The sequence below is a fragment of the Podarcis bocagei genome, assembly GCF_964188305.1.
Source record: "Podarcis bocagei genome assembly, chromosome: 5".
In the NCBI taxonomy this organism is placed as follows: Eukaryota; Metazoa; Chordata; class Lepidosauria; order Squamata; family Lacertidae; genus Podarcis; species Podarcis bocagei.
The window spans coordinates 54,268,586-54,295,412 of record NC_138129.1 but is presented as its reverse complement, the minus strand read 5'-3'; the positions used below and the strand labels follow the sequence as shown (position 1 = coordinate 54,295,412).

At 45.2% G+C, this 26,827-nt stretch overlaps 2 protein-coding genes across 2 annotated transcripts; one reads left to right on the top strand and one right to left on the bottom strand.

The window, feature by feature from the left end:
* The first annotated feature begins 2,461 nt into the window (after positions 1-2,461).
* PLK3 (polo like kinase 3) lies at positions 2,462-18,808 on the top strand. Its single transcript, XM_081195931.1, has 15 exons — positions 2,462-2,766; positions 6,907-7,014; positions 7,113-7,229; positions 8,613-8,742; positions 8,992-9,079; positions 10,332-10,427; positions 12,133-12,331; positions 12,811-12,937; positions 13,451-13,560; positions 13,669-13,789; positions 14,473-14,556; positions 15,007-15,169; positions 15,810-15,939; positions 16,537-16,647; positions 17,250-18,808. Exons 1-15 carry the CDS (start codon positions 2,569-2,571, stop codon positions 17,442-17,444), a joined length of 1,977 nt encoding a protein of 658 aa, XP_081052057.1. The 5' UTR covers positions 2,462-2,568; the 3' UTR covers positions 17,445-18,808.
* A 4,031-nt stretch (positions 18,809-22,839) lies between these two features.
* DYNLT4 (dynein light chain Tctex-type 4) lies at positions 22,840-25,988 on the bottom strand. The gene is made up of 2 exons (XM_081193250.1): positions 25,736-25,988; positions 22,840-23,604 (listed from the first exon to the last, which is right to left on the bottom strand). The coding sequence occupies exon 2, from the start codon at positions 23,582-23,584 to the stop codon at positions 22,877-22,879; it is 708 nt and encodes a 235-aa protein (XP_081049376.1). The 5' UTR covers positions 23,585-23,604; positions 25,736-25,988; the 3' UTR covers positions 22,840-22,876.
* Between the last annotated feature and the right edge of the window lie 839 nt (positions 25,989-26,827).

The window sequence follows — 26,827 nt, the reverse complement described above, 5'->3', positions numbered from 1 at the left end:
TGCTCCGGCGGCACGGCAGCAGCAGGAGGCCCCATTAGCTAAAGTGGTGCTTCAGGTAAAGAACAGTTTCAGGTTAAGAACAGACCTCCGGAACGAATTAAGTACTTAACCCGAAGTACCACTGAACATACATTTTTGTATCTACTGGGCATGCCCAATAGGCAATTCTGAGATTCTACATAGCAGAGAAAAAGAAGCCACATACACAATGTAATTTGTACACTTTGGCTACATATATATCATGTCTGGAGTATGGAGGAGCTAATTCACATATATATGCCATGCAGGATTCTACCCACAAGTTTCAAAGTGTTAACCCAACTAACCGTAATTTTGGGTGCTTTCGTGTTTAAAATTGTTTCCTTACAAAGAGGAACCTCCTCCAGATGGCCCCACAGTACGGTTGCCATGGCAGTTTGTGTTGTTGCTTCAGTGTACTTTTTAAGGGACAAAATAACTATTTCCAGTCGCCAGAACAAACAAAAGGACAGAAAAAACTGGGTAGGAAAATGGTGTGATACCTAGTAACTCACCCACTATTCCAAACCCACCTGAATTCCTCGGGGGGGGGGGGCAAAAATAGCCATAGGACAATTAAAACAGAGGAAGAGAAGTGTTAGCTACATTTTCCATTCTAATATGAAATCAAATGCAAACATCTGGAAAATAAATTCAGGGGAGATGGTAAGTTGCGTGAGGAAGACTTTAAAGAGCTTCTTTTAAATTTGCTTACCTGTTTAACTAATAAGTTATTTAAAACAGAGTTTCCAACTGACACCCCTCCCAAGTACCTGATCTATTATTCTGTGGCAGGAGTAACTTGATCTGTGAATAAATAAGCATGTGAAGCTTTAAGGTGTGGAGATGAACATCATCACCAGCTAATATTTCCACACCAAACTGCTTTTAAAGGTACTGTTACAAAGGTGTTTGGAAAAGTTGGAAGCCCTGCTGAAAAGAGCAGATAATTTAGTTTTGTTTTAAAGCTGCATTGGCAATTGCAATAAGTTTGCATTCAATATCTTGAAGCAAGAGAGTTTTTATTAAATAGAAGTTAAAACAACTAGTTTTCTGCCTTCAGCTGGTCAGGCTCCACCCACTCATAGATTCTCCAGGGATCATCTTCCAACTCCCATCCCTGTGTTTCTTATACGGAAAAGTCTCTCAATTACTACAATCACCACAGTCATCATATGCAATCCTAGCTCACAGGATGGATAATTTTTGGGAGTACACAGGTACTCCACTTGTAGTATGGGGAATCAAGCATCCTGTCAGGTCACAATCCCACAAATTTAGGTTCATAATAAGAGTTACTTTCAGCTGTGCAGCTTTTCCTTTAATGCTTGCTTGATGTGTAGACTTTAGCAGATTATAATGCTTCTCTCCATGATGTGAATATAGCTGGGCCACATCACCGCCTGAGGTGAAATGGGAAAGTGCTGCCCTCCCACCCCCCTTTGATTACTGGGGTGACATGACTGCAGCTTCTGGGTTCTGGTGAGAGCTTGTGAGAGGTCTGTGAGATCTCACCAGAACTGGGAAACCAAAGCTGCTTCTCCTCACTTCTCTGGCATTGGTGGCAGAGGTGGGCACAGTACCTGTGAAGGCACAGTACCCCTTGGGATTCTGCCATCCAAGGCAGCTGTCTCAGACCTCTTCATGGGCAGGGCGGCCCTGGAACAGAGGGAATTGCCTTATACCAGGTCAAACTTCTAAAATAAAGGAGGACTGCAAATTCTAACATAACGAGGAACCTGTGGGACTGCCAGCCATCACCTTTGAGCATACTGGGTGGGTCTGATGAAAGTTGGAGTCCAAAATGTCATCCAGGTGTACTACAACTCCCACCAGACCCAGCAAGCATGACTGATGCTCAACAGCGGGTGGAGGGCACCAGGTTGACGAAGACTCCTCTAGCCAGTTCAGCCCGGTTAAGTTGGAGTAGGCTGAAAATTAGTTTTAAAACCAGATGGTGCTCTCAACATAAACTATAGGATGATGTCCCAAGTGGTCTCTCTCACTCCCTTTCCCTTCCCGAGCCCTACTAAGCCACATGAGGAATTGCTGAGGATCTTCCCCATAGCATAAACTAGCTCATGGGCTGGAAAGAAACAAGGCAGAGTTCACTGTCCTAGGAAAACCGAGCTCAAGCCGACTTTGGATTTGATTCATCGGTCTGCTTCTCTCTCGCACTGTTAATACTCCAGGGCCTCGGTCCGGGGGAAGGGAGTGAGCGAAGAAAAGCTATTTTTATCTCTCTCGTTCCCTTTCATGCATTCTTCCGAATTTCCCCTTGGCCTTGCAGAAAAAGAAAGTCATCACACAACTCCCAGCGGGCAGCGGCTGCTTTAAAAAACTAACCCCGCCCCCTGGCTGGAGGGAGGGTTCCCTAGCCGGTGACGTCTGCCGCGCTCATTGATAAAAGTCGCGGGATTCCCTGGCCGCGGGTAGAGGCAGCGTGCGCGCGCGAAACTGCCGGGGCGCCACGTGATTTTTGCGCGGACCTTGGGGAGAGAGTACCAGGGAGAGGGCCGGCCCGCTCGCAGTAAGTGGGCCCCGTTAGCCATGGAGCCCGCTTGCTTCCTCCAGCCCCACCCGTTCGGCGACCCTGGGGTGGGCTCGGATTTGTACAAGCCTTCGCCTCCCGCCGTCGCTTCGCCCAAATCCGACCGGGTAGAGCAGCCGAAGCCAGCCGAACCGACGCGGATCATCACCGACCCGGTCTCCGGCAGATCCTACAGCAAAGGCCGCCTGCTTGGAAAGGTACCTGCGGCGTCTTGGGAGAGCGGTGGGCGAAGGAATTTCTCCCTTCCCAGCCCCGCTGCCTTCTAGTCTGAGCCGGCCGGGGCTGGGTTCTGGCGCGCCCTAGTGAGAGATCGTGGATTTAAGGGCCAATTCCGACACACACACACCCCCCGAAAGCTACCCGCGAGTTATGGCGGAGGAGACTTTCGCATAGGGTGACGAACAGCAGCACCCGCGGCTTGTCGCGATAGGGGACCCAAAAGCGCCTCATCCGCTTCCCTTTCTCCCTCTTCTCGTTCTCTATTTGCTCGCGTGGAGGGTTTCCTTCCCCCGCCAAGACTTCCCGGTTGATCCGAGGCAGGCATGTCGAGGCACGACTCTCTCTCTCTCTCTTTCTCTCTCCCCCCCATCTCGTTTTGTGTGGGGCTTCGGGTGCAGATGGGGCTTTAATATTTAACTACTCGTCATTCATTCCCCCACTTCGTATTTTAGTGCGCTCTTCCTCGTCCACCCACCCCCAAATGAGGAATCGTCCCAAAAAGCGACCGGAGCTTTTAAAGAAGACTAGATAGAAATGGTTACGCTACCCAAGTGGGTCTTAGTTGGGGGGGGGGTGCGAGAGAGGGCGAGAGAACGAATAGGAAGCGCGAAATGGCTGCTGTTTATCCCAAAAAATTATAATAGGCCATCCCTTAGGACTTCTCCAGGGCAGCTATGATTCCATTTGACTGAGTCAAGCACGTCTGGGACCGGATGTTCAAATCGTTGTTCTTAGCCCTTTGGCGACTAGTAAGCCGTTTTCTGGTGGGTTTCTTTAGGTTTTGGGTTCTCTTGCAGATGCTGAACTGCAACTACTGGTCTAATTCAGTGAATATGTTCTGGGATGCCGTAACATATCCTGAGTGCATTCTTATACTATTTGTACAACATGGAGCAGAGGGATTTGGGGGGGGGGAGGGATATGGTTGGTGGTTTAGATTATTTAATCTGCATTATTTATAGTCCTACTTAAACAAAGTAGGTGCTGGGGAAAGTTTGTCTACAATAGCTGACCACCATTCCTTACACCTAGAGAGCTAGTGTGATATCATGATTGGAGTGCTGGGATGGGATGAAGATGGCCATATTTAAAATTCTGTTTGCATGAAGTTTGTTGAGTGACCTTAGGCTGGTCATACTCTCTGCCAACTGTTCTGTACAGGGTTAAGATTATGCTACTGTGACCTGCTTGGAAGAACGGTAGAGCCTAAATGTAAAAGAAATTTAGCAGACAACTTGGGGATTGGACAGTTTCTCATGTTTATCCAGGAGTGTCAAGTACTGTAGGTTGCTTAGCAAAAACCTCATGCAGTAGATTGCTGTTGGAAGCTTGCTAATCTGCAATATGGAGGTTTCAGAAGGGTGGTGAGTGTCTGTTTCTGCTTGAAACATACGTTGTAGGTATTTTCCACATTTATTATGCTATTTTTGTGATATACAAATGACATGAGAAACTTGGTATACATACTTGTATAACATTATTGTTTATAAAATCCAAATAATAATAATAATAAGCACATATCTGATGCTTACTGTTGCGAAGCCATGTAAGCTTGCTAAAAATCAGGGATCAGCACCCTTTTTCAGCTGTGGGCCAGTCCACCATCCCTCAGACCATGTGGTGGGCTGGACTATATTTTGGGGGGGGAAATGAACAAATTCCTATGCCCCACAAATAACCCAAAGATGCATTTTAAATAAAATCACACATTCTACTCATGTAAAAACACGCTGATTCCCGGACCATCCGCGGACCGGATTGAGAAGGTGATTGGGCCGCATCCGGCCCCCGGGCCTTAGGTTGCCTACCCCTGCTAAAGATGCTCAAATGGATTCTAGGCAAGGACTTCAGTGATTGGAGAAGGGGCCTTCTGTCTGCTGTTCCCTTAAAGGAGCAGGGCCTTCAGGGTTCCATTCATCCTTTGTTCCATTCTATAGCATCATTCCCTGGCAAATGCAAATTTTACTCAGCAGCCGATTTAGTAACAAAGTCTGCAAAAGGATGCAATTTTTTGTTGACAGTTAAAGGAAAGTAGATGACAGAACATTTTAGAACAGTAAAACAAATGCAACACTGTGGTAATAGTTGTTGAGATGTTGCATGACTGCACTGGTTATATGCATTGCAAACACTGGTTTCCCAGACTGCGCATATCTTTTTCTTTTTTGCCTTAGAACTCTTCTGATTCAGTTTTTTCCCCCTGGCTCAAAACCACCTTGCTCATTGAGCAATCTGTGTAATCAGGTTTCAGAGTAGGGGGGTGGGGGAAAAGCAGCAGCATTTCCACTGGAAATCTCTCCTCTTGGTGAGCAAAGCTGGCATTGTTTCAAAGATCGTGCTTTGAAGGAGGGGTGCGTCGGTTGGTTCCTTTTGCCCTACATCAAACAATGTGATGTGTCATATGGAAAATCTGCTCATTGTGTATGGGGGTGTCTTGGCACTTCCAAACGCGGTAGAGCTAATGTCAAATTTGGCAGTGTGTATAATTCTCTCTCCACCCCCCAACCCCTGTTCTTACTGCTTCTTTGAAAGATCCTTTCTGGCAATACCAGCCAGAGCTGTTTCTGTGCTGATGCCCAAGCTAGGATTTTATGAGAAACTGGTTTCTCTTTGTTCAGGATGTTGGATAGGTGTGAGGCTTATTTTAGGTAAGGTGTAGGCTGCAGCAAAGATATACTTTCTTTACAGCTGGAAAAACCTGTCTCTAGTTCTCCTTGAGTGCTGGTTGTCTTGTGAGAAGAACTAAATCACATTCTGTTAAAAAAAGCATGATGACAGTGGGTGTGGGGAAACCCAAAGGAATAGACACAAACCCTAGGATAGTGAGAGCTGTAACATGAAACAAAATGTATGCCTGGAGAATGTTCTAAACCATAGTCAGAAGTGAAAACTGTTTCTTTAAAATGGAATGTTTTCACTACATAACATGCTCAAATGTTTGAATTGGGAGAATATTTTGTTTACCATTATGAAAATAAGTTGGTTTTCAAGTTACACAAACTTGCCCATAAATTTTGAATATCCAAGGGGCAGGACACAAATGCTGGACTTCCTCTGTTCAAGTTCCTCAAACTTGTCCCTCCTGACTTGGAATGGAGCTTTTATTTTATTGAGCCATGCACTTGGCCTAGGTTATAATTTCAATATATTGCAATGTCACTGAGGGAATGGAATGGAATGAAAGAAATGTCTTGGGCATGTTTCCCAAACTTGAAATTATGATGCTGGATCCCTCTCATTTAAACAAAACTTGGAAGCCCGTGAAATATTTGAGTTGATTATTGAGTCTGTTCTTTAGCACCATGGTTGAGATATTACTGTGCTTAAGTGGCTATGACCATGTTTTGAAGTAGTCCATCCTTAAAGGACTTGAAGGGTGAGTTCACATTAGTTCTTGCCATCTGGCTGGGTTCCTGTTTTGGTATACTTTGCCTGAGGTGCTAAGGCAGTGATCTCAGGCATATGTTAGATGTTTCTCACACTTCAGGTTAGAATGCTGTTAGTCATGCGGCAATTGCATTTTCTGTGATCTCATCCTACTTAGATCTGAATTGGATCCCGGCCTAATCCTGTATCCTTGCTTTTTGTGGTCTTGATGTGTCTAGTTCTAGTTTTAGGCGAAGATCTGAGAGAATGCTAAATATGTTGAAAGCAGCAGGCACATGAACCTCAGTCCAACCATTGACAAGCATCAGACCTCCAGGGTCTAGCAAAAAATGGTCTTTCCACTACCACTTATGAGCCTTTTAACTGGAGATTTTCTGTATATACAGCATATGCTGTACAACCAACCTTCTGAACTAAGGACTCCTCTTCTGATACCCATTACGCATGAATAAAAGCAGGCAGTTCTTCCAGTAACTAGTGATATCTTAAAAGAAGAGCCTTAAAATTTATCCTCAACTAGTGTTTTATGTTGACTTAGTTTTGGTGGCAAATACAGTCCTAGCACTTGGGCTGAAGACTGCGGTTCCCCTATATTTAAGAAGTCAAATTGATGGTACAGGTGCCAGGGGGAAATGAGACCCGAGATGCTTCCATGAGTTGCTAATCTATCAAGGACAAGAAAGGAGTTTTCTTTAGCCCACCCTCCTAATTGCTGCCTTATTGGTTTGCAGGGTGGATTTGCAAGGTGCTATGAAGTGACAGACCTCTCGAGCAACAAGACCTATGCAGTGAAGGTCATTCCTCACAGCAGAGTGGCCAAGCCACACCAACGGGAGAAGGTATGTAGCTCCGAGTCCAGAGCAGAATGAGGGTAGCTGGGGTGTTGGCCATATCCCTAGCTACCAGCTCTTAAACTTTCTGATTATGCTTCTTCCAGATCATCAATGAAATCGAGCTGCACAGAGACCTGCACCACAAACACATCGTGAAGTTCTCGCATCATTTTGAGGATACGGAGAACATCTATATCTTCCTTGAGCACTGCAGCAGGAAAGTGAGTCCCAACTTTTCTTTGTCTACAGGGAACCTGTACCTCCCCATCAGGCATACTTTATTTCTATTGGACTCAATGTTTTATTGCACTGTGAACAAAGGGCAGCAGAAATAGAACCTGTAGAATGGTTTGCATTGAACAACAGGCCTCTGCCTATACTAGATATATCACCCACTGGATGCTTCCCATGGGTACAATGGGTGAAAGTATGGTTTTCTGTAATGATTAGACATGGTAGGAAAAGGTGGGATATATTACTGCAGCACAGGGAGTTGCTGGGTTAGAATGCCTCTTATTGTGTCAAAGCAGTAGGACCAGTAATAGTGGCAATTAGTTCTGTTGTCAGACATTTCCCAGGAGTGCTGGGGACCATGTAGGTCAGGCAGACCTCTTTCAGCATCCTTGGGAATGTAGGAATGTTCACTGGCAGGTTTCCTTACCGATACTGAATTGGCACATTTGCTGTTTGCCATTTGATACTCCTGCTTTGCATGATACAGCGCCACAAATGCTTGCATCAGAATCTGTCATACAGGTGCCCTTGGCATGGAAGCTGCAGCTGCCATGCATAACAGTCATGCTATTTTAGCTGCTTGTTCTCTGTTTGCAGTTCAAACCCCTGTAAACACAGTAAGTCAGCCACTGGCATCTTAATGGCTTTGGCTGCTCTGGGATAGATCAAACTTGATATAAAACTGCCCTGCGAGGATTACTTGTTGGAATAGTGCTTGTATAGAAGGAATTGGGATCGGATCCAGGATTTCTCACAGGAACTTCATTTTGCTAAAACAGAACTGGTTATTGCTGTCTAGAGGCTTTTCTCAGTGCACTTCAGTTGCATTTCTTAATGTTTAATAGAGTTCGTTTATCTTCATTCGGCTTGCTTGTAAGCCTTGCATGATTAAATCTGCAGTCTTCACATCCATTTTGGAATAACTGTTGGGAGAGGTCTAGTAATTCCCCTTGGACTCATGACCAGCCTCTAGTATAAAGGGCACATTGTAGCAAATCTTGGAATCTTTGTGATTAGACCCTGAAAAGAGATTTATTTTGAGAGAAACCATAAAACATGAATACGCATCCCTAGCTGGATTCAGAGGTTTAGGATGGGAGAAGGAGGAGAATCTGATAGTGGAAGACAAGTGTGTGAGAGTTTTGGAATACTTGTCCAAACCACTATTTTGAACCTGAGAGGAGGTTGGCTTCGCATTGTCCAGTGAGCTTCATGGCCGAGGAGTCCTTTGAATATGGTGCTTCCAATACTAATACTGGAACAACTACACCACCCTGGTTCTTACTTGCAATACACCAGGACAACTAGTCATTCTTAGACTAATAATAGGCTGCAAGAGCATCTCTATAACCAAACCTTTTCTCTTGCAGTCTTTGGCACATATCTGGAAATCCCGACACACCCTTCTGGAGGCAGAAGTCCGATATTACCTCAAACAGATTATTTCTGCCTTGAAATACCTCCACCTTAAGGGCATCCTGCACCGGGATCTGAAACTGGGTATGTGCAACATAGCTTGTTCATTTGGGAGCGAAGTTGTATTGTTGAGGTTGAAGTAACCTTCTAATCTTCTTGTATCTTAGAAACTTGCATTTTAAAAATACAAAAACTGGGTTTCTAGATACCTATTCAGGAAATGCTGCTCTGCGGGGAATAAGCACAGCTTTGTCTTCTAGGTATCTAGAGGAGGAACTGCTGAGACAGTTGCGCAATGTTTGACATTTAGAGCCCTGTTCTTTTCTGTTGCAGGTAACTTTTTCGTCAATGAAAACATGGAACTGAAAGTTGGAGACTTTGGTTTGGCTGCCAGACTGGAGCCCGCAGACCAGCGAAAAAAGTAGGTGGCTTGATGTTCTGTATGTTGCCTGGATCACTTTCGTATGCTCTTTCGTTGTTGAATGTTGCCCTAGCTTACTCCAGAGTAAAGAGGTTCTCTTATGTGTCTCCTTGGCCTGTTTATCCCACCACACACACCCCTTTGCAGCTGTGTGCGTTTGGGGAAGGGGGAATTGGAGCACAACAGGGACACTGGACTTGAAATACTCCTTTGCTTCAGCCTGGAACTTGGTGGTGAAAGGAACAAAGCAGTTACTGTGTGTGCAGTTCTGTCTAAGGCAGAAGCCTCATGTTTGCACAGCAGAGAGAAACAATGCCCAACCTTATATTGGATTTCTGCCTCATGCAAAGTGTTGGTTGCTGCTGTAACTGCGATGGGCAAGCATACAGCGTAGAAAGGAGTTACGGATGGGGAAGGGTTCTTACACACAACAGGGTAGCAGTGAGTGGGTATAGGTGCAAGGGACAGCCGAGTCAGTACTATTGTGATTCTAGTCAGAAAGATGTGTCTGAGGCTACAGGGAGGCTCACGCAGCAAAGTAGTATGGTGTTGGTTGGTTCATTCACATGTTGCAGGGGCACCAGGGGGCTGGAAAAGGGGCTACAGTCTGCGCCAGTCAGAGCCTCAGCTGCAGCCTTGAAAACTGGCAGAATGATCTTGTCAGATCAGGGTTTTTGTTATCTACTTGATCAGCTGTGATCCTATTGTAGTAAAATAAACCTTGTTCCCTGTTTGCTTCGAGTTAAGAAACTATAATCCAGCCTGTACTATTGCAAAAGAGGACGCCCAACGTCTGACAGTAGAACTCTTTAAAAAAGGGAAAAAAGAGACCTTTTTAAAATAGGGTTCTGTGGTTAATTGAAATGCATGTTGTAACTTTCCCCAGGTACATGTTTACTCAGCTTAAATCTTTGCAGTAGGAAATGAATCTGAGAGGATGTTGTGAAAGTGGTATTTCTGTAGTAACTTTGGTGAGGTTGGCGTGGCTTGGCATGGTCTATGGTAGAAGATCTTAAGATGTCACAGACGAAGCTGCCCTGAGCCAGACCACTTGTCCATGATAGCCAAGGGATTGAGTCTGGGACAGAGTTCTGCATGCAAGGCATGCACTCTACCACTGAGGCATACCCTTTCCCCTTTACTCTTCCGGCAGCAGCATTTCCTATGCCAAAACTTCCCTTTTTGTACTGCTGGCATGGCAAGGAATCCTTGCTGTAACCCAACTAATGATCCTATGTGTGTTTGCTTCCAGGACTATCTGTGGTACCCCCAATTACCTTGCCCCCGAAGTACTCCTGCGACAGGGGCATGGGCCGGAGTCAGATGTGTGGTCTTTGGGCTGTGTCATGTAAGTCCAAAGCACGTTTCCCCCCCTGCTGAAGGCTTCTTGCAGGCCTTTTTCAGTGCTACAACTTCTTGGCTTTTTAGTTCTTTTTGTATAGCTAAATGGGAGGAAGCAGGATTCTTTGGCGAGCATGTTCTAGCACAGTGGTTCTCAACCTGTGGGTCCCCAGATGTTGTTGGACTACAACTCCCATCACCCCTAAGCTCTGGCCTTGCTAGCTAGGGGTGATGGGAGTTGTAGTCCAACAACATCTGGGGACCCGCAGGTTGAGAAAGGCTGCCTAGCACAACTTAAAGCTTGTTGAAGATTAAGTACAAAAAATAATAGGCTACAAGCAAAAGCTTGGAGTGGGCGGCAAATGCAAGAACCCTAAAGAGAAGCTGCGATGAAATTAAATGCATGAAGCATGGAGTCTGCATGCAGCCAAGCAGCCTAAATTCCAGCTGTTGACACCTTGCTTCAAACAAAGGATTCCTCTTCTCAAAAAATGTTTAGCATCTTGATGGCTTTGTGGGGGAAATTGTTAGTTAGCCACAGAGCACCACTGCATATCCCTCTGTCTGGGGCTCTAAACAGAGAGGTGGTAATTGAAGTCGGGGTTATTGGAGATTGGTGGAATGAGGAATCAGTTTGCTCAAGTATATTGGGATCAAATCGCAAACAGCTTTGTAGGGTTCCTTGCTAAGTGCTTATTGCCTCCCTATTGCTTCTTACAAATGCTGAAGCGCTTGTGTCAGCTTGACAGCGTAGTGCACCATGCTCTGCACTAGATGAAGCTCACAAACACTTACCGAGGGCATCTTAAGAGGGAAAGTAGCGGTTGAAGCTTTTCAGTGGTTGATAAAGCTGAGGGCTTTGCCAATTTATTTTAAGTGCTCTTGGCTATGATAGTAGTGTGGAATTCAGGCTACCTATTGGATCCCCTGAGCAATGGAAGTATCAGTCTGAGTATTACATAAATGCTTGTATGCTGAGCATATGTTGCTAGCATAGCTTGACTGCAACTAGACCCATAAAGCTTTGCCCAAAATGACTGCTTAAATGTATTTCTGGGCCATATATAAGATGGTCTATTTTAAGGACAAATCTGTTTATTTGATGAAACTCAAAACACCACAAAGCTGCTGCTAATCTTCCACAATCTTATTGACAATTTCATTAGAACAAATGGAAAAAGTGGCTGGCCTGTGGTTCACAGCTGGCTATTTGGCTCAGGTGCTATTCGGCTGCTTTCCGGAGTGTCGTCTTAAAAAATAGTTTGTGCCTTCAGTTGTCTTTGCCCTGGTTAGCCACAGCTTCCTGTTAAGTTTTCACAGCGCAGTAAATGGAAATTTTTATCTTGAGTGCTGGGGGGTGACTGCAAAGGGGAGATCCCTCCTTCTCTCCTTTTCCCAGTTTTCAGCTATGCACAGCACCTCTTCTAGAGAGGCTTGGCTTGCTAGCTCTGATCACATGGAAGGGCTGTCACTGGCTCTCCGGATGTGCCTCCGGTCTGCGAGCACCTGAAGCGACAGCAGTGTCTTATGAGCTTCATTACAGGGAGCACTTAACTGGGTGTTGCCGCCTGTCAGACTTCCTCCAGAGTTGTTGCTGAGTCATGTGCTCATGGAGGCTGCCAAGGGCAGGCTGCTAGGCCAGAACTATTCTTGAGTCTCCTCAGCACTGAGTGAATTCACCACTTGCCACCTTTCTTCTCCCCACCCCTCAGGTACACGTTGCTGTGTGGGACCCCCCCTTTTGAGACTTCTGACCTCAAGGAGACCTACAAGTGCATCAAGCATGTCACCTACACGCTCCCAGCCTTCCTTTCCCTACCAGCCAAGAACCTGCTTGTTGGCATCTTAAAACGCAACCCCCAGGACCGCTTCACGCTGGAGGAGATCTTGGACCATGAGTTCTTCACCAAAGTGAGCAGCAATCTTGTGTGTCTGTTTGTTTGTCTGTGTGTTCTAGCGATGTCACTGCCAAGGTAGTAAGCTAGGCTACACAACATGCTATAAGGTGAGAAGTGGCGATGTCTCTTTCTTGGGCTGATAACTTCTTCCTATTCATATGGAGTCTATGACTGGGCAGAATGGCAGTGTTCTGTTAATATGGGTGTTAGCTCCTGGGATCCTGCCTGGATTGCAATTTAGATAATTACATCTTGCTTCTAATTATCGCTTAACAATCCTCAGATGTCTTTGCTCTATGCTGCCTGGTTATTATCATACCCTTTCCAAGGGTGCATGTCATTTAGAGGACTTGCACAACTTGTGAATGTGGCCAAATCCTGTCGACTGGCAATAGGGCCTTGAAGAAGAAGCTGTCATTGGTCCAGTATATTGTGTACAGTCTGTTCTGATGCATAGCTCAGCTTCGCTAATTAGTTTCCTCAACTTTCAAGGGATACACGCCTGATAAGCTCCCACCCAGCAGCTGTGTGATGGTGCCAGAACTGAACCCCCCCAACCCTGCCAGGAGCCTGTTTGTAAAGGTCACAAAGACTCTCTTTGGGAAAAGGAAGTCAAAAGGTAAGTTGCACGTTGACCTCTTGTTCTGGGAACTGACTGTAGCCCCTGTGAAAACTTATGCTCACACTTCTGCCTAATAAGAGCCCTGTTCAGTCACCTAGCTCAGTGTTTGGTTCCTGCCAAGGCTACAATATGCCTTTGGGAAGCACACAAGCAAGGCGTGAGGCCAATAGCAACATGTTGGTCCTGCCTGGAGGTAGCCACTAGTTTTCCCTTGAAGCTTCATCCGCAGGATTGGGAAACTGGGAAATACTAGGATTGGCAATAAACTCTAGACACTGCAGCCCTTCACCACCTGATGCATAGAATAGAAAAATATGGGGAAAGGAGGCTTGCCACTTGGAACCTTAAATAAACACTAAGTGGCCAAGCTAGAGCAACCCCTAGAACTCCCATGTCAGTCCCTAACCCCCAATGTATGTACTTGACAGAGTCTACTTTAAGCAATATCTGCAGCCCTGTCCTGTTGACTTTGTGTTAGGATCTTATTAACTCATATTCTTCTTACTTTAGTTAAGAAGGCTCCTTCAGAAGAGAGAGATGATATCTCCAAGCTGGTAACAGGCCTTGTGAAGACCTCCATTTGTAGGCAACTGAGCCACAAAACTGTCGAAGGGAATGAGGTAAACTAACTGCAGGAACTTGGCTGTTCAGTTGTGGCTTTCAGAGGAAGGAAAGAGAAACAAGGAAGTTACCCTGCTATGTGCTGATCAGACTTTCTGCCTCCTTAGGTCACTCCTTTGAATGGTCAGAGTCCCGGCTCTAGCCCAGTAGATACGGTAGCAGAGGAAGGCTCACAGAAATCTATCTCCAGGTCTATTCGTGGGACGATGGCTAGCAGCAGCTGTGAAGGTGAGAAGTGGCAATGTCTCAATTAGCAGTTCCTCCTTAACAGTGTATTTTGGTCAGATGGAATCTGCTGTCTGTCAGGGCTAGTACCTGTGTGGTTAGAGGGCCTTCAAGAGCAAAGCAGAGAAGCTCTTCATCGTGGACAGTAGGGCCAACAAGCAGTTTAAGTCTTGAGCAGACTGACTCTGAACTGGCAGGTTCAGTCTCACAATGCCTATCAGTCATCGAAACTGAACAACCAATCTATTCTTAGAGGCGGGGTAACTCTGGATACTGGAGACAATTGGGGAGGGCCATTGCTGTCACATCCTCCATTGTTTCTGAAAAAATTCATTTCTGCTCATGGTTAGATAATGAATTCTATTCTGGGTTCGATGGCCTTTTGGCTGGGTCCTGTAGGTCTTAATGTTAGAAGTGGCTTAATTTGAGGGTGCGAAAGCTGTGGCCCTGCAGAGGTTGTTGGGCCCCAACTTCCTTCAGCCCCAGACTGCATAGCCAGTGGTTGGAGATGAGAGCTGTAATCCAGCAACAGGGGGGCAAGGGGTCAACAAGTTCTTCAGCCTTTCTCTTCCCACTCCCGTTTGAATTTTGAGCTTCGGGAGCAGAAAATCTCTTGAGCTTGGCCCATGTAAGCTGATTTTGTAAAAACTTAACTGTCTTCTTCCCCTCTTTCCCCCACCCACTAGTATTTGAAGACTGTGTCACAGCATCATCTGTCATTGAGTCAGCCATTGGTCTTCTGAAGAACTGTCTATCTGTCATGCCACCAGGTAACTTAAGCTTCAGGGAGTATCACAACCCCTGGGATGGTTGGAGACAAATGGAAGAACTGTTGTCTTGGATGCTGATATTAGGGAGGAGAAGCAGGAGAGGTGCAACCCTAGTTCCTCTAACCTGCTAAAGAGGCTTTTAAAATCAGGCTCCCTGGGTCTCGGTAACCTGATATTTGTTGTCATCCAGAATAAGGGCCACCTCCTTTTAGGTAGAATCCTGATAGAGTGCAGAAACTAAGGGGTGGTGTGTGTGTCCATCTACCTATTTATCTAGATAAATGGTAATCCAATGATTAATTTGCAACATCTGGGGGTAGGAAAGATGAGACTGATTCTGTTCCTATCCCAAGCATGACCTCTCCTCTTTCAACCTCATTTCAGTACCACTTTTGAAATAGGTTTGAACCTATTAGCTTTATTTAATGAGTACCTTTCTTCCCTGTCCAGCTGAGAGGAATCCTGCTTCCCTGGCTTGCCATGAGCACTTTGTCTGGGTGAGCAAGTGGGTGGACTATTCCAATAAGTATGGTTTCGGCTATCAGCTCTCCAACCACAGCATTGGTGTCCTCTTCAACGATGGAACTCATATGGCCCTCTCTGCCAACTGGAAGTGAGTGGAAGAAACGGACTTCCTGGAGGGTTTTGAGGTTGGGAAGTGTGGAAGTGTAGTCATGGCCTACCTTGACTAGGTCCTACTTAGCCACCTTCTGGTGTGGTGAGGGGGACTGCAAGATATTGTATGGATCATACAATTCTTGAGTAACCCACAAGCATGGAGCATGGGAGAAGGGGCTTCCCTTGCTTGGAGCAAGGCTAGAGGACTAGATTGTGGGAGGAGTTGAACATTGTGCTAAAGCAAGTATTCTTTTAGTGTGCCAGGCAGAATGACCTCCCTTCTCCCCGTGTGTTCTGGGGGTTCTACCAACCCCTGCCCCCGAGTAGGTTGAGGAGGAGAGGAGGGCAAGTCCAGTTTGCAATAGCAGGCACCCTTGCACTGGTTCCAGCTAGCTGAATGCACTTAGTTGAATCAGGCCCTATCTTTATGATCTTGTGGTGGGGACAGCCTGTGTTTGCCCACTTGGGGGTTTGTCTTGGGATGATCCAAAAGGTCTGATTCAATAAGGAACAGACAACCTTTAAGGGTATGGTTTTTTTGGAGCATAGCAGATAGACCACTTTCATAAACTGAAACTAAAGTTTTATGACTACAATCTGGCTGCTGCAGCTAACTGCATTCTCTTTCCCTTCAGGAAAGTGCATTACAACCTGACAAACAGCAAGCATTTCTCCTTCCCGGCTTCAGCTGTCCCTGAGCAGCTGCAGGGGCAGATGGGTGTCCTGCAGTACTTTGCCTCATATATGGAACAGCATCTAATGAAGGTGAGCAGCTGCCTGGCTTGACATAGTTAGTATGTGTGTGCAGAGTTAGTTGCATTGGCTTGCTGACGACTCAGCTCAATGCAGAAAACACGAGTTGCGTTTTTGCAGAGAACAATCCCCCCTTGCTCTCAAGTATGTTTGACCATATTCAAGGTTCATAGGAAGAGCCTCCCTTGAGGTCTTGTGGGATATACCTGAAAGCACTGAAGCTTTCATCATATTGGCCAAACTTTGGTTCGTGGCTCCAAACACCAAAGCATGTATTTGGTGGGCTCTTTACTGCTGGATTCTGCACTCCTAGTTGCCTTGCCATGCCTGCTCACATCTTTGACTACTTCATGTACTCAAAGTCTCGATTGGTGGATGGAGTAGGGCTTCCTTTCCCAAAGCAGAGATGATCCATTAAATGGATGTGCTGATTCATGTTCCTTGAATTTGGCTGGTACTTATCTTCTCCTTTGGCTTGGCAGTAGTGTTAGGGATAAAGTTATACGGAAAAACAACTGCTAGGACTAAGCCAGTCATGTGGTGCCAATGATTCTCTAATTTCTCTTTTTTCTTCCCTTCTCTCCATTCCCCCCCTCCAAAAAATCCCAGGGAGGAGACTTACCCAGCATAGATGAGACTGGACAGGTTCCACTGTTGCTTCTACAATGGGTGAAGACTAATCAAGCCTTATTGATGCTTTTTAGCAATGGAACCTTTCAGGTAATAATGACACCAAGTCTTTTTAGCAGATTACGTAGGCCCTATGTCCTACCTGTTGATGGAGGTGGCACATGCTGGTGTTTCATATCCATACCTCAGCTCAGTTGCTATAACTATTGTGTGGGGTATAATCTGAAGTGTTGCCTTTTGCTTTGGGAAGAAGCTTTCTGTGGAGTGCTTCTGAGAATGTGGATGCTAAGCTGAAAGTAGATGCTGGGCTATCTGCTTTGTAGAGCACATTCAGTTTGTTATGGTTACTCTGCTATTTTTGAGTAGCAGCTGGTGTCTTGAAATTATGAATTCTAACACATTTTAAAGCACCTCTACAAATACTGAAACCTATCTGATTCCCATAGACCCTTTTCTAAATCTGGATTCCTATCCCTTCAGCAGTTTGCCCTTTGTTTCCACTTAGATGGAGATGTCAGTGGTGGGGGCATAAAACTACCCTCCATATTAAGGCTATGCTAGCAGATACCTAGGTGCAGGCTGTGGTTGATGGCTAAACCCAATTGAGTTGGGAGTCCCAAAGGGTAAGGAGTGCTACACAGAAAGAGGCACAAGTATTAAATGTCTGTTGTGTTCCATCTCCTTTATTCTAGGTGAACTTCTACAATGATCATACCAAGGTGATCTTCAGCAAACCTGACCACACCTGCCTCCTCACCTACATAAACCGTGACAGGAATTCCTACACCTACAAGCTCAGCAGCATTGCAGAACTTGGCTGTTCACCGGAGCTCCAGCGTAGGCTCAAATACATCCTCAAGCTGCTTCAACAGCGAGTGGAAGCATAAGGCTACAGGGTGGACACCTGGTATCCTTGGCCCTTTCTGTTCTTCCAAGAGCTTTGATGTTAACGGTGCAGGAGAAGGCAACGCTTGAGACATCAGAATTCTTCCTTAGTCACATGCCTTTCTACAAGGGAAAACTTCAAAACCCAAACTGCACTCAGATTGGGCCAAACCCTTATTCAGAATCCATCAACTTCTGGGATGCTAGCCACCTAATGACTTTTTGTTATTGTTAAAGAAATGGGATTTTTTTTCACTTGCTTTGACATGACTGCTCCAGTCCACATTGGAGAGGAGGAGTAGAGATAATTGCCTTTACTCCTGTGTGGCCTTTGCACAGATGGTTATGCACATTGGCTTGTTCATGGGGAGGGGAGAATCTGTGATCCATACACTCCATGGGAAACAAGTAGTGAGGGTAATAGCAAATCTCTTTTAAAAAAATAATGAGTTTTGTCCAGTGCCTAATGCCAAATTTGCTGTTGGATCTTGGCATCTCCGAGTCTGAAGGGTTAAAGGGCTGTGAGTCCAGTTCATGTATTCAGGCTAAATCAAGTGATTTCTGTTGTGAGCCATTTCAGGCTCTTGCAACACTACCGCTGCCTTCCAGTGGAATGCAGTTTTTTGGGGTTTTTTTTTTCCTCAGAGTTGCATTACTTGCCTAATCCTTGGCTGGTTCTGACTCATGGACCAAACAAATCTGTGAATTGGGTGTGGCTGCTCTGCTAAGAAGGAAACGGATGCTGCAGAGGCAGAAGATCAGACAAACTGCTTCCCTGCTTTAGCTGTGATAGGACTACCACAATCCTTGGGGGACTGTAGTTAGCTGAAGAGCCAGCTGGCTGCCTTCTGGAATTGGTAGGGAAGAACTGCTACAACTCTTTAATTTGGGAGGAACAGAGGTAGGATAGCTGAATCTTCAGCCTGAAATCAGGGTTAATTCAAACACCTAGTGCTGCTGCTGCTGCTGCTGCTGCTAAGCACTCGAGGCTGCAAAGGTACATGTTGGGTAATGGAACTGTTACACTAATTAGGCAAATGGGATTTTTTTTTCTTTTTGTGCTGAGACTGTGAAACACCCTGTTTGCCTCATTTTCTCAGCTGTTTTCATTCCGAGATGCAGCAGAGGGATTCTGTAAATTGCCATGGTACAGACTTGAACGGCTTCGTTGGAAGCTGCCAGTTTAATGTTTTGAACTTGACAAGACTATTTGTCCAGCTATGGAGCCTAAATGGTGTGAACATCCTAAGATTTATTTATGTATTTATGAGCTATTTATTTTGCACCTGTGTCTTGTCAATCATTGCACACCATGTCTCCAAAAACCCAGCTGTCTTGATTACAATAAAACTCATTTTTATTAAAAGCAAAAGAACAATGGTTACTTTGTAAGTGTCTCATTGGTGGTTAGGAGTTCCATTGGGGCTGCCGGGGAGGCGAATAGAAAGCTGTATCAATGTTTCCTTGGTCTAGACTACTATAACATATTCATGCTATGGAAAGCTGCTTCATATATTAGCATGTCCCCAGAGGAAACATGGCAGGAGTGCACCTACATAGACAGTAGACATACTTCATGTGCTAGCTAGCAATACAACATTAGCTGCAGATAATAAAAAACAACTTCCGCTCAAGCAGCAGCAAAAAAAGAGATTCTTTTATATACTTAGTTTGGGGAACAAAATTCACCTGGTGCTAAAGATATCAAAGAAAGGTGCATTGCTGGGCATTGCACAGTCAGAATCCCACTGCCAAAAAACCCCTCTTCCCAGTAACTGTCTACTGCACTTGGGGTCACCTGGAAAGGGATCTCTGAACTTGATCTCAGAATCTGGGAGGAAGCCACTGAGTGGGATTTAAAGATCAAAAACAGAATTGGGAATTATAATAATAATAAATACATTTTTATTTATACCCCACCCTTCCCGGTTCAGAAAACTGGGCTCAGGGCAGGTAACAAATTTAAAACACTTAATTGTAGAAGCAGCATAAAATACAGTATAAAAACATGAATAACAATAAAATTCAAAGTTCAGAAATCAATTTGGGGGAAATCCATCTAATAAGCATTAGATAGTCACCAGGGCTAGCTGGCCGAATTAGTCCTACTTGGGCCAGCGAAGAGGCCAGGGGAGAATTAGCTGTGGGGTCTCGGAGCACATAATCTTCATCAAAGGGGAGGGGGGGGAGAGAAGGGAAATAAAAGATCAGGCTGAATTCAAATTAAAGGCCAGGTGGAATAGCTGTCTTACAGGCCCGATGGAAGGTTAAATCCTGAAGGGCCCTAGTCTCATGGGACAGAGCATTCCACCAGGTCGGAGCCATCACTGAAAAGGCCCTGGCCCTGGTGGAGGATAGTCTGACTTCCTTAGGGCCCGGGACCTCTAAACTATGGTTATTCATGGACCTTAAGGTCCTCTGCGGGGCATACCAGGAGAGGCGGTCCCGTAAATACGAGGGCCCTAAGCCACAAAGGGCTTTAAAGGTCAAAGCCAGCACCTTGAACCTGACCCGATACTCCACCGGGAGCCAGTGCAACTGGTAAAGCACTGGGTGAATATGATCTCATGGCAGGGACCCCGTGAGGAGCCTCACTGCAGCTTTCAGCACCCACTGGAGTTTGTAGGACAGTTTCAAGGCAGCCCCACGTAGAGTGAATTACAGTAGTCAAGCCTGGAGATGACTGTCGCATGGATCACTGTGGCCAGATCGGGATGGGAAATAGGGAGTGGAAATGGACTGGAAGTCAGTGCTGATGCAGAGCACTGGTGTAACGTGATCAAAACATCTAATTTTGCAGGCCTATTCGGGACCAATTGAAGTTTCTGGAACATTTTCAAAGGCATCCTGCGTACAATGCATGGCGGTTATCCAAATGGGTGGTTACCAAAGCACATGAGTAACAGAAGCAAAGGCTATTTTCGTCTAGGCAGAGCATGAACACTGGGGACTTCCCGGTACACAGGCAACATGGCTGGAGGCTGGTTCAAGCATGAAGTTATGTCCAGTACGGAAATCTCTTGCAGCTGTTTGAAAGTGGCTGGGATGTTCCTACTTGTGAGAACTGATTTAGACATTGCATAGACTAAGCTAATGAAATGCTGAGCTGAGATGTCGTGTTAGTGGGTTGTTCTTTTAAAAAATCCGTCTACAAACATAAAGTGTCCTTATTGTTGCTTGTGATCTATGCTGTTCTTTGATACTCAACGGGTACCATTTGCAGCACCTAATCACAGTATAGTAGGTGCAGGATTTCTCTAGTGACCTGTCCAAAATGAACCCCCTTTAGGAATTATTGGAGGTACGTGGTGTATGTTTCCCACCTTTCGCTCACTGCTTTTGTTGTCACCTTGTTACCTCTAGCCTCTTATTTTACTATTATTTTTGATGAGTGTGCAAAGGAATTTCCTCCGGGTTGAGGTCATGGGCAACAGTGTGCGTTAGACAAAGCCCCCTGCTTTGTTTGGTGCCCTGACATCCCTTCTCTTGGTGCTGTTGCCATCAGAGGCTTACTGAAGCATATCCAGTGTCTGCAGAAATGGGGCAGCTGTTGTAAAAAACGGAAAGGAGTTATTTTAGGGCAGGAGTGCTCTGTGTAAGGTTGCGAGCTGGCTGTTTTTGAACTGGACTGAGGGGGTTCTCCTAGGTCATTCTCAGACTGGCAACAGCCAAAATGTGCATGTATTTACCATGCACAACTGAACAATGGCAGACTCCATAAGATGAGCCCTGTTGGATTTATTTATTGATTTCTACCCCACCTTTCCTCCAAGAAGCTCAAAGCAGTATTTATGGTCCCCCCCTCCACATTTTACCCTCACAAAACCCCTGTGACTGGCCCAAAGTCATCCAGTGAGCTTCATAACTGAGTGGGAATTTGAACCCTGGTCTCCCAGGTCCTAGCCCAACACTTCTTCCTACATGTGCTGATTGGCTTGTTAAAGTTAATGCTTGGTCATACGTACATGCATTCACCATTAAGTGTGCATGGGATTGTAGCCTTTGTTTGCTGTGTGTTGATTTGTCAAATGTTTATCAGGGTGAAGAAAGCTGACATTCTTAATCAGCACTGAGACTTTTTCTGAATGTTGGCTGCAGCATAGTTTATGTGAAAAGCTTATTAAGATGGCTTAAGATGTTAGAGCCTACTGAGGTCATGGAGTTAGTCTATTCCATCTCCTCTCCGCACCCTCATACCTACCAAAAGGGAAAAAAGTCTCATGGAGATTCTTCTTACTCATCTGAGAGACACTGTACTGGCAAGTGGGTTGATAGATGGAATTATTTTTCTGGCACAATCAGATAATTGCACAGATACAAACTGTTCAAAGCACACCCACATGAAAAACGGTATCTTCTAGCAATGGGTTTAAATTACAGTAAGCCTGTAACTTCTTATAGCACCTTGCAGAGAATTCATGGCAAATACAGGCACCTGGATCCAGGATTGTTATAGTTGAAGCCAGTGTCCTAACTTTGAGTCATCTCCACACTATATAGTAGATGGAAATACATTGGTATTTATGAATATTTCATGCCTTTTCTGTACTTGCTTTTCTCATGAAGTTGATGCTGAAATGTACTGAATCAGCAGTAGATGCATGTTTTCCATAAGCAACTGTATTTGGTCATAGGGAGAGACAGATAGAGGCTCTTTAAACTTGTGCATGAAGAAAGATACCTTTCTACTTGTGGAAAAGATTCCCAATGTTCTTCTGCTTGCACAAGTGGTTACACAACATCTTGCACAAGCAGAAGCCTGAGAACTGCTGTAGAATCTATGTAGTTTAATGCTCTGTAAACTCCTTTGAGTGTTTGCAAAACTGCGCTGGTAGCTATTTTCACTGCACTCATGGTTCTTTCATGTCTTTGGGAATTAGTTTGGTGCTAGAATATATTACTCTCTCTATGTTGTACAGTCTATGTGTAGGTAAATAAGCAGCCTAAAGTTAAGCTAAAAAGAAACTAATAGCTCCTGAGCCATCAGAACCCTTCTATTTCATATTAGTCATACATTGGTTGTTGAATGCCCTGGAACTCAGACATTTTGGCTCCTGAACACCACAAACCTGGAAGTGATTGTTTCAGTTTGCGAATGTTCTTTTGGAACCCGAACGTCCAGTGGGGCTTCCGCAGCTTCTGAATGGCTGCAGGAGCTTCCTGCAGCCAATCAGAAGCCGCAATTTGGTCTTTGAACGTTTTGGAAGTCGAATGGACTTCCGGAACAGATTCCGTTCGACTTCCAAGATACAACTGTACTGTAATACATTTTTATCTGACAAATAATACTACGGATATTAAATTCTTCCACTATTTCATATCAACTTAAATTAAATATGGGTAATAACTACCCAAGTCACATTATGCATTTATTTTATTGCTAGCTAGTCACAGCAGGTAAGGGAGAGGGAACTTTAGGATCAGCAAAGCAAACTCATTCAAAATAGAGTCCATGAACTGTGGCCACAACAAAGAGTGATGAGTTAGTGAAAGTGGCAGATGCAAAACTGTCGTTCTCCACATCCCAGAGGGATTGACTAGCAATGCGCAGACCTTGGTTGGCCTGTTGGCCCAGAAAGACGTTACACACCAGCTTGTAGCGAGGTGGGATCAGCTCTTTGATTCTGTTCCGGATGAGGTCTGACAGGTTCTTGGCCACCTGCCCGCCGTTTGCAGGGTTATACTTGGCATCCCCTAGGTAGGTGGCTAGGACAGATTCAAGAACTTGCTGCACTTGGGAGGCATTAAATTTGCAGCCTTCATCTGGCTTCGTCTTGTAGCTATTTTCATAGTGCGTCTCCCGCATGGGCTCAAAGAGTGGTAACCCAGAGAAACTCACTCGGCCGCAATGCATCCAGGGTCCAATGGAGAGCCGCCTTCCCCCAGCAGCCAGCGAGTTCCTCCTGCTGGGAAAGGGAGCATTGAGGATGCTCATGATGGAGCTTCTCCGGGATGGTGGAAAGGGGGCTTTCCCTTCTTCGATACTCTGCAAGCGAAGTAGTGGCTTGGGTGCCATATCTGTTGACTGGGAGTGCAGGGGGAGAGAGAGTGGCCCTGCCTTCGGATGGCCAGAGTCCGTGCCCTCTGAGGACATCATCTGGTTTAGAGTTTCCTGGGACAGTACCTGAGGCCGCTCTGCCATGCCTAAGTGGTAATCAACTCCTGGGACACAGGGGAAAGAAAAACTAAATTACATTGATACATTACTGCTCACTAGGGCCACTGTACTCCCAGCAACCCATTTCTTTGTTCATCTGGACAAAAGTTTATTTACAGGTAAAAGGTAAAGGGACCCCTGACCATTAGGTCCAGTCGTGACCGACTCTGGGGTTGCGGCGCTCATCTCGCTTTATTGGCCGAGGGAGCCAGCGTACAGCTTCCAGGTCATGTGGCCAGCATGACTAAGCCACTTCAGGCGAACCAGAGCAGCGCACGGAAACGCCGTTTACCTTCCCGCCGGAGCGGTACCTTTTTATCTACTTGTACTTTGGCATGCTTTTGAACTGCTAGGTTGGCAGGAGCTGGGACAGAGCAACGGGAGCTCACCCCGTCCCGGGGATTCGAGCCGCCGACCTTCTGATCGGCACGCCATAGGCTCTGTGGTTTAACCCACAGTGCCACCCGTGTCCCTGCCTTATTTACAGGAGCATTCCTCAAAAAGAAAATGTTGACTCCCTCCTTCAAACACCAGGCAAAACCAGCAACGTACAAATGTCTATGTGGCCAGAGTATCTGAGAATGTCATTGCATGACTTTATTCTGTTATTTTTGGATGCTTTTGGTTGCTATTTTAGGTTTGTTTTTAAGTTTGCATGTTTTTATTGAGATTTAGGCTTGATTTGTTTGGTTTACTGCCCTGGGAGGGGGGCACATTATTGGGCAAAAGGGCAGTGGATAAATATGTTAAGAAAGGACAGGTGGATGAAAGAAAGGGATGGCGCTTGGGATAGAGGACGTGACTCCTTCCCTGGTCTACCTCATCCAGGCTGAGAGGCTGGATCCGTCCATCAAGGAAAAAGGTGTTGGGGAGGGGTGAGAGTGGTTCTAGGAAGCGGGGGTTGAAAGCAGGTCCTGCCCATTGCTCCTCTGGTTGAAACTTGCATCCCCTAACTGGCTGTTTTCTACAATACTGGTGCAAGCCGAGTTCTAAGGAATTAGTCAATCGTTGCAGGAAATAGACCTTTAGCTCAAAAGGCTAAGAAGTAGTTTTGTTACTTTTAAAATTTACACATGAAAACTGAGATTTTCCAATAGGTTTGTAACTCCAGATTCTATGAGGCAAGAGTCTTAAGACAAAAAACATCAAAGGACGTGGAATAAATGGGTCATTGCCAGGAACATTAAAACCAAGAAGGAAGAGTGGAAAGAACAGCTGCAAAATTATTTCAGAGTCTTCTTCACTTCTTTTCTGTTGGGATTGGAAGCAATACATACTACAAACTGCCTGAAAGGGAGTGAGGGTGCATACTAGTGATCACATCTATGTAGGGATAAATTAAGACTTGATTTCCTTTCCTTTCTTTGCTATTTTTAAAAACCCAGTTTTAATTTTTATTATTATTTAATCCTATGATTTATTGGGCATAGAATATTTATAATAACATTTTTGTAGGACTGTAGGTGCCTTAAGCTCTTGGAGATAGAGCAGGTTAGGAAATTAAGTAAAATATGGCTAATTTGATTAGAAACAGCATCCTATCTTTTAAGGAAACAGCACAGATCTATTACTTTTTTCAACTGACTTCCATATCCTTTATTCGAACAACCACAGAAAAACAAGAAAGGAATGATTTCGCATAGTCAATGATATTTTTCTAGAAAAAGAGGTGCCAGAATGCACATGAACATCTCCCTTGTTCTCTTATAATGGCAATGGCACCCACCTGACAGGTGCTGGAACTGAATTTGGGCAAGTTCTGGTTGAAAAAAAGCCCTGGGTCTTTCAACTGAAAGTAATGGAAGTATTCTCACAACCATCTGGTAACCTTTTGCATTTTAGGTCAGATTAACTAAACAGAACAGTATAAATCTCCCTCCTCCATTTTCAAATACTCATTAGGTGGAAAATAGGCACATGCTTAACCTCACCTGATACTGATTAAGCAAAAAGGATGACTAAAATGTGATTATGGGTAATTAATTCCCATTAAGTGATCTTGTGTGCACAGCACACACGAGTTCCAGAGCATGCGAGAAAATCATTGAAAACATCAGCAAAATATTTTGCTCAGTCAGCAAAGGGTGTGATTTATAGAGATGGACCACAGTGATGTTCGCGTCTGGCCTATCTTACCTGGAAGCAACGAAGCCTCACACAGAGGCCAGTGGGCTTGATAGAAGTTGAGTCCTGCTACATCCGTGGTCAAGAGATAGGCTGTAGAAGCTGTTTAATACCCTTCATCTTGCTAAAGCTTGCTCAGGCTTGTTGCAAGGACCTGCCAATGCCCTCGCCCCTACCTCCCTGCCTTATTCAGCTCCCTCCCCTCCCCTGGTAAATCATTGGCTGTTTAATGTGACAGTTCAATGGGGAAAGCCGTCAACGGCATTGCAGGAGGACTGGGCAGGCTGCCACCCGAAATACATGGTCTCCGTGGAGACTGTCTCACTCACATTATTTTTGCACAGTGTGTGTGGCAGTTAATGCCTCTATGCTTCATGGGGGGGGGCAGAGGAAATATTTGGTTATGGCCTAATGTCCCTTGTAGCCACTAAAGTGCTAGGCCAAGCTAATGGGGTTCTGTTCTCAGTCAAAGGGTCTCCATGAGGTCATACATTCTGACCCCATCTTTCCCTTCCTATTTGTGTCTATGGTTCATAGCTGAATATAGCTTGTTGTCCAAACTGTTTGTGATATTAACTGCATGAACTTCGGCAGCCTTGGAACCTTGGGAGAGAGAGAGAGAGGAGATCTCTCCAGACTGGTGTTTGATTGAAGGTATATTCTTCAACATGTCCTTGACACAATGATAATGCATTAGTGGCAGGTTTATTCTGCTTTGCTGGTTTGTTCTGTGATGCTTCACCAATGCTACCCCATTATTGCTGTCTGGAGGAGCTTAACACGACTTAAGCAGGACAAAAGTAAACCAGCAGGAAGTTACAGGATATATAGTGAATGGAAACAAAGCCATACAACCTCAAAACCTCAAACAGCATTGAAAGTGGGATTGTATATGACCGCCCAGGTAGCATCATGAGCACCGAATAATCATGAATGTGAAATTATGGAGGAGCCCAGGAACTCCTTCTCTTCCTGCCACACTCCTGAAAAAACTGTGCCCTCTTTGAAGCTGCTGTATGCATTTTAAGTGAACCTACCCTTGGCAATCAGGGAGGATTCCTATGAACAGCAAAGATCAGCTTCAGAGCCGAGGATCTTTGTAGG

What these genes read in the sequence shown, in the direction of transcription:
- PLK3 (XM_081195931.1), top strand. Translation starts at nt 2,569, where the DNA reads ATGGAGCCCGCTTGCTTCCTCCAGCCCCACCCGTTCGGCGACCCTGGG. An exon ending in TTGAGCACTGCAGCAGGAAA is followed by an intron (nt 7,230 to 8,612) that starts GTGAGTCCCAAC and finishes TTTCTCTTGCAG; the next exon opens with TCTTTGGCACATATCTGGAA. An exon ending in TGGAACAGCATCTAATGAAG is followed by an intron (nt 15,940 to 16,536) that starts GTGAGCAGCTGC and finishes AAAAAATCCCAG; the next exon opens with GGAGGAGACTTACCCAGCAT.
- DYNLT4 (XM_081193250.1), bottom strand. Translation starts at nt 23,584, where the DNA reads ATGGCAGAGCGGCCTCAGGTACTGTCCCAGGAAACTCTAAACCAGATG.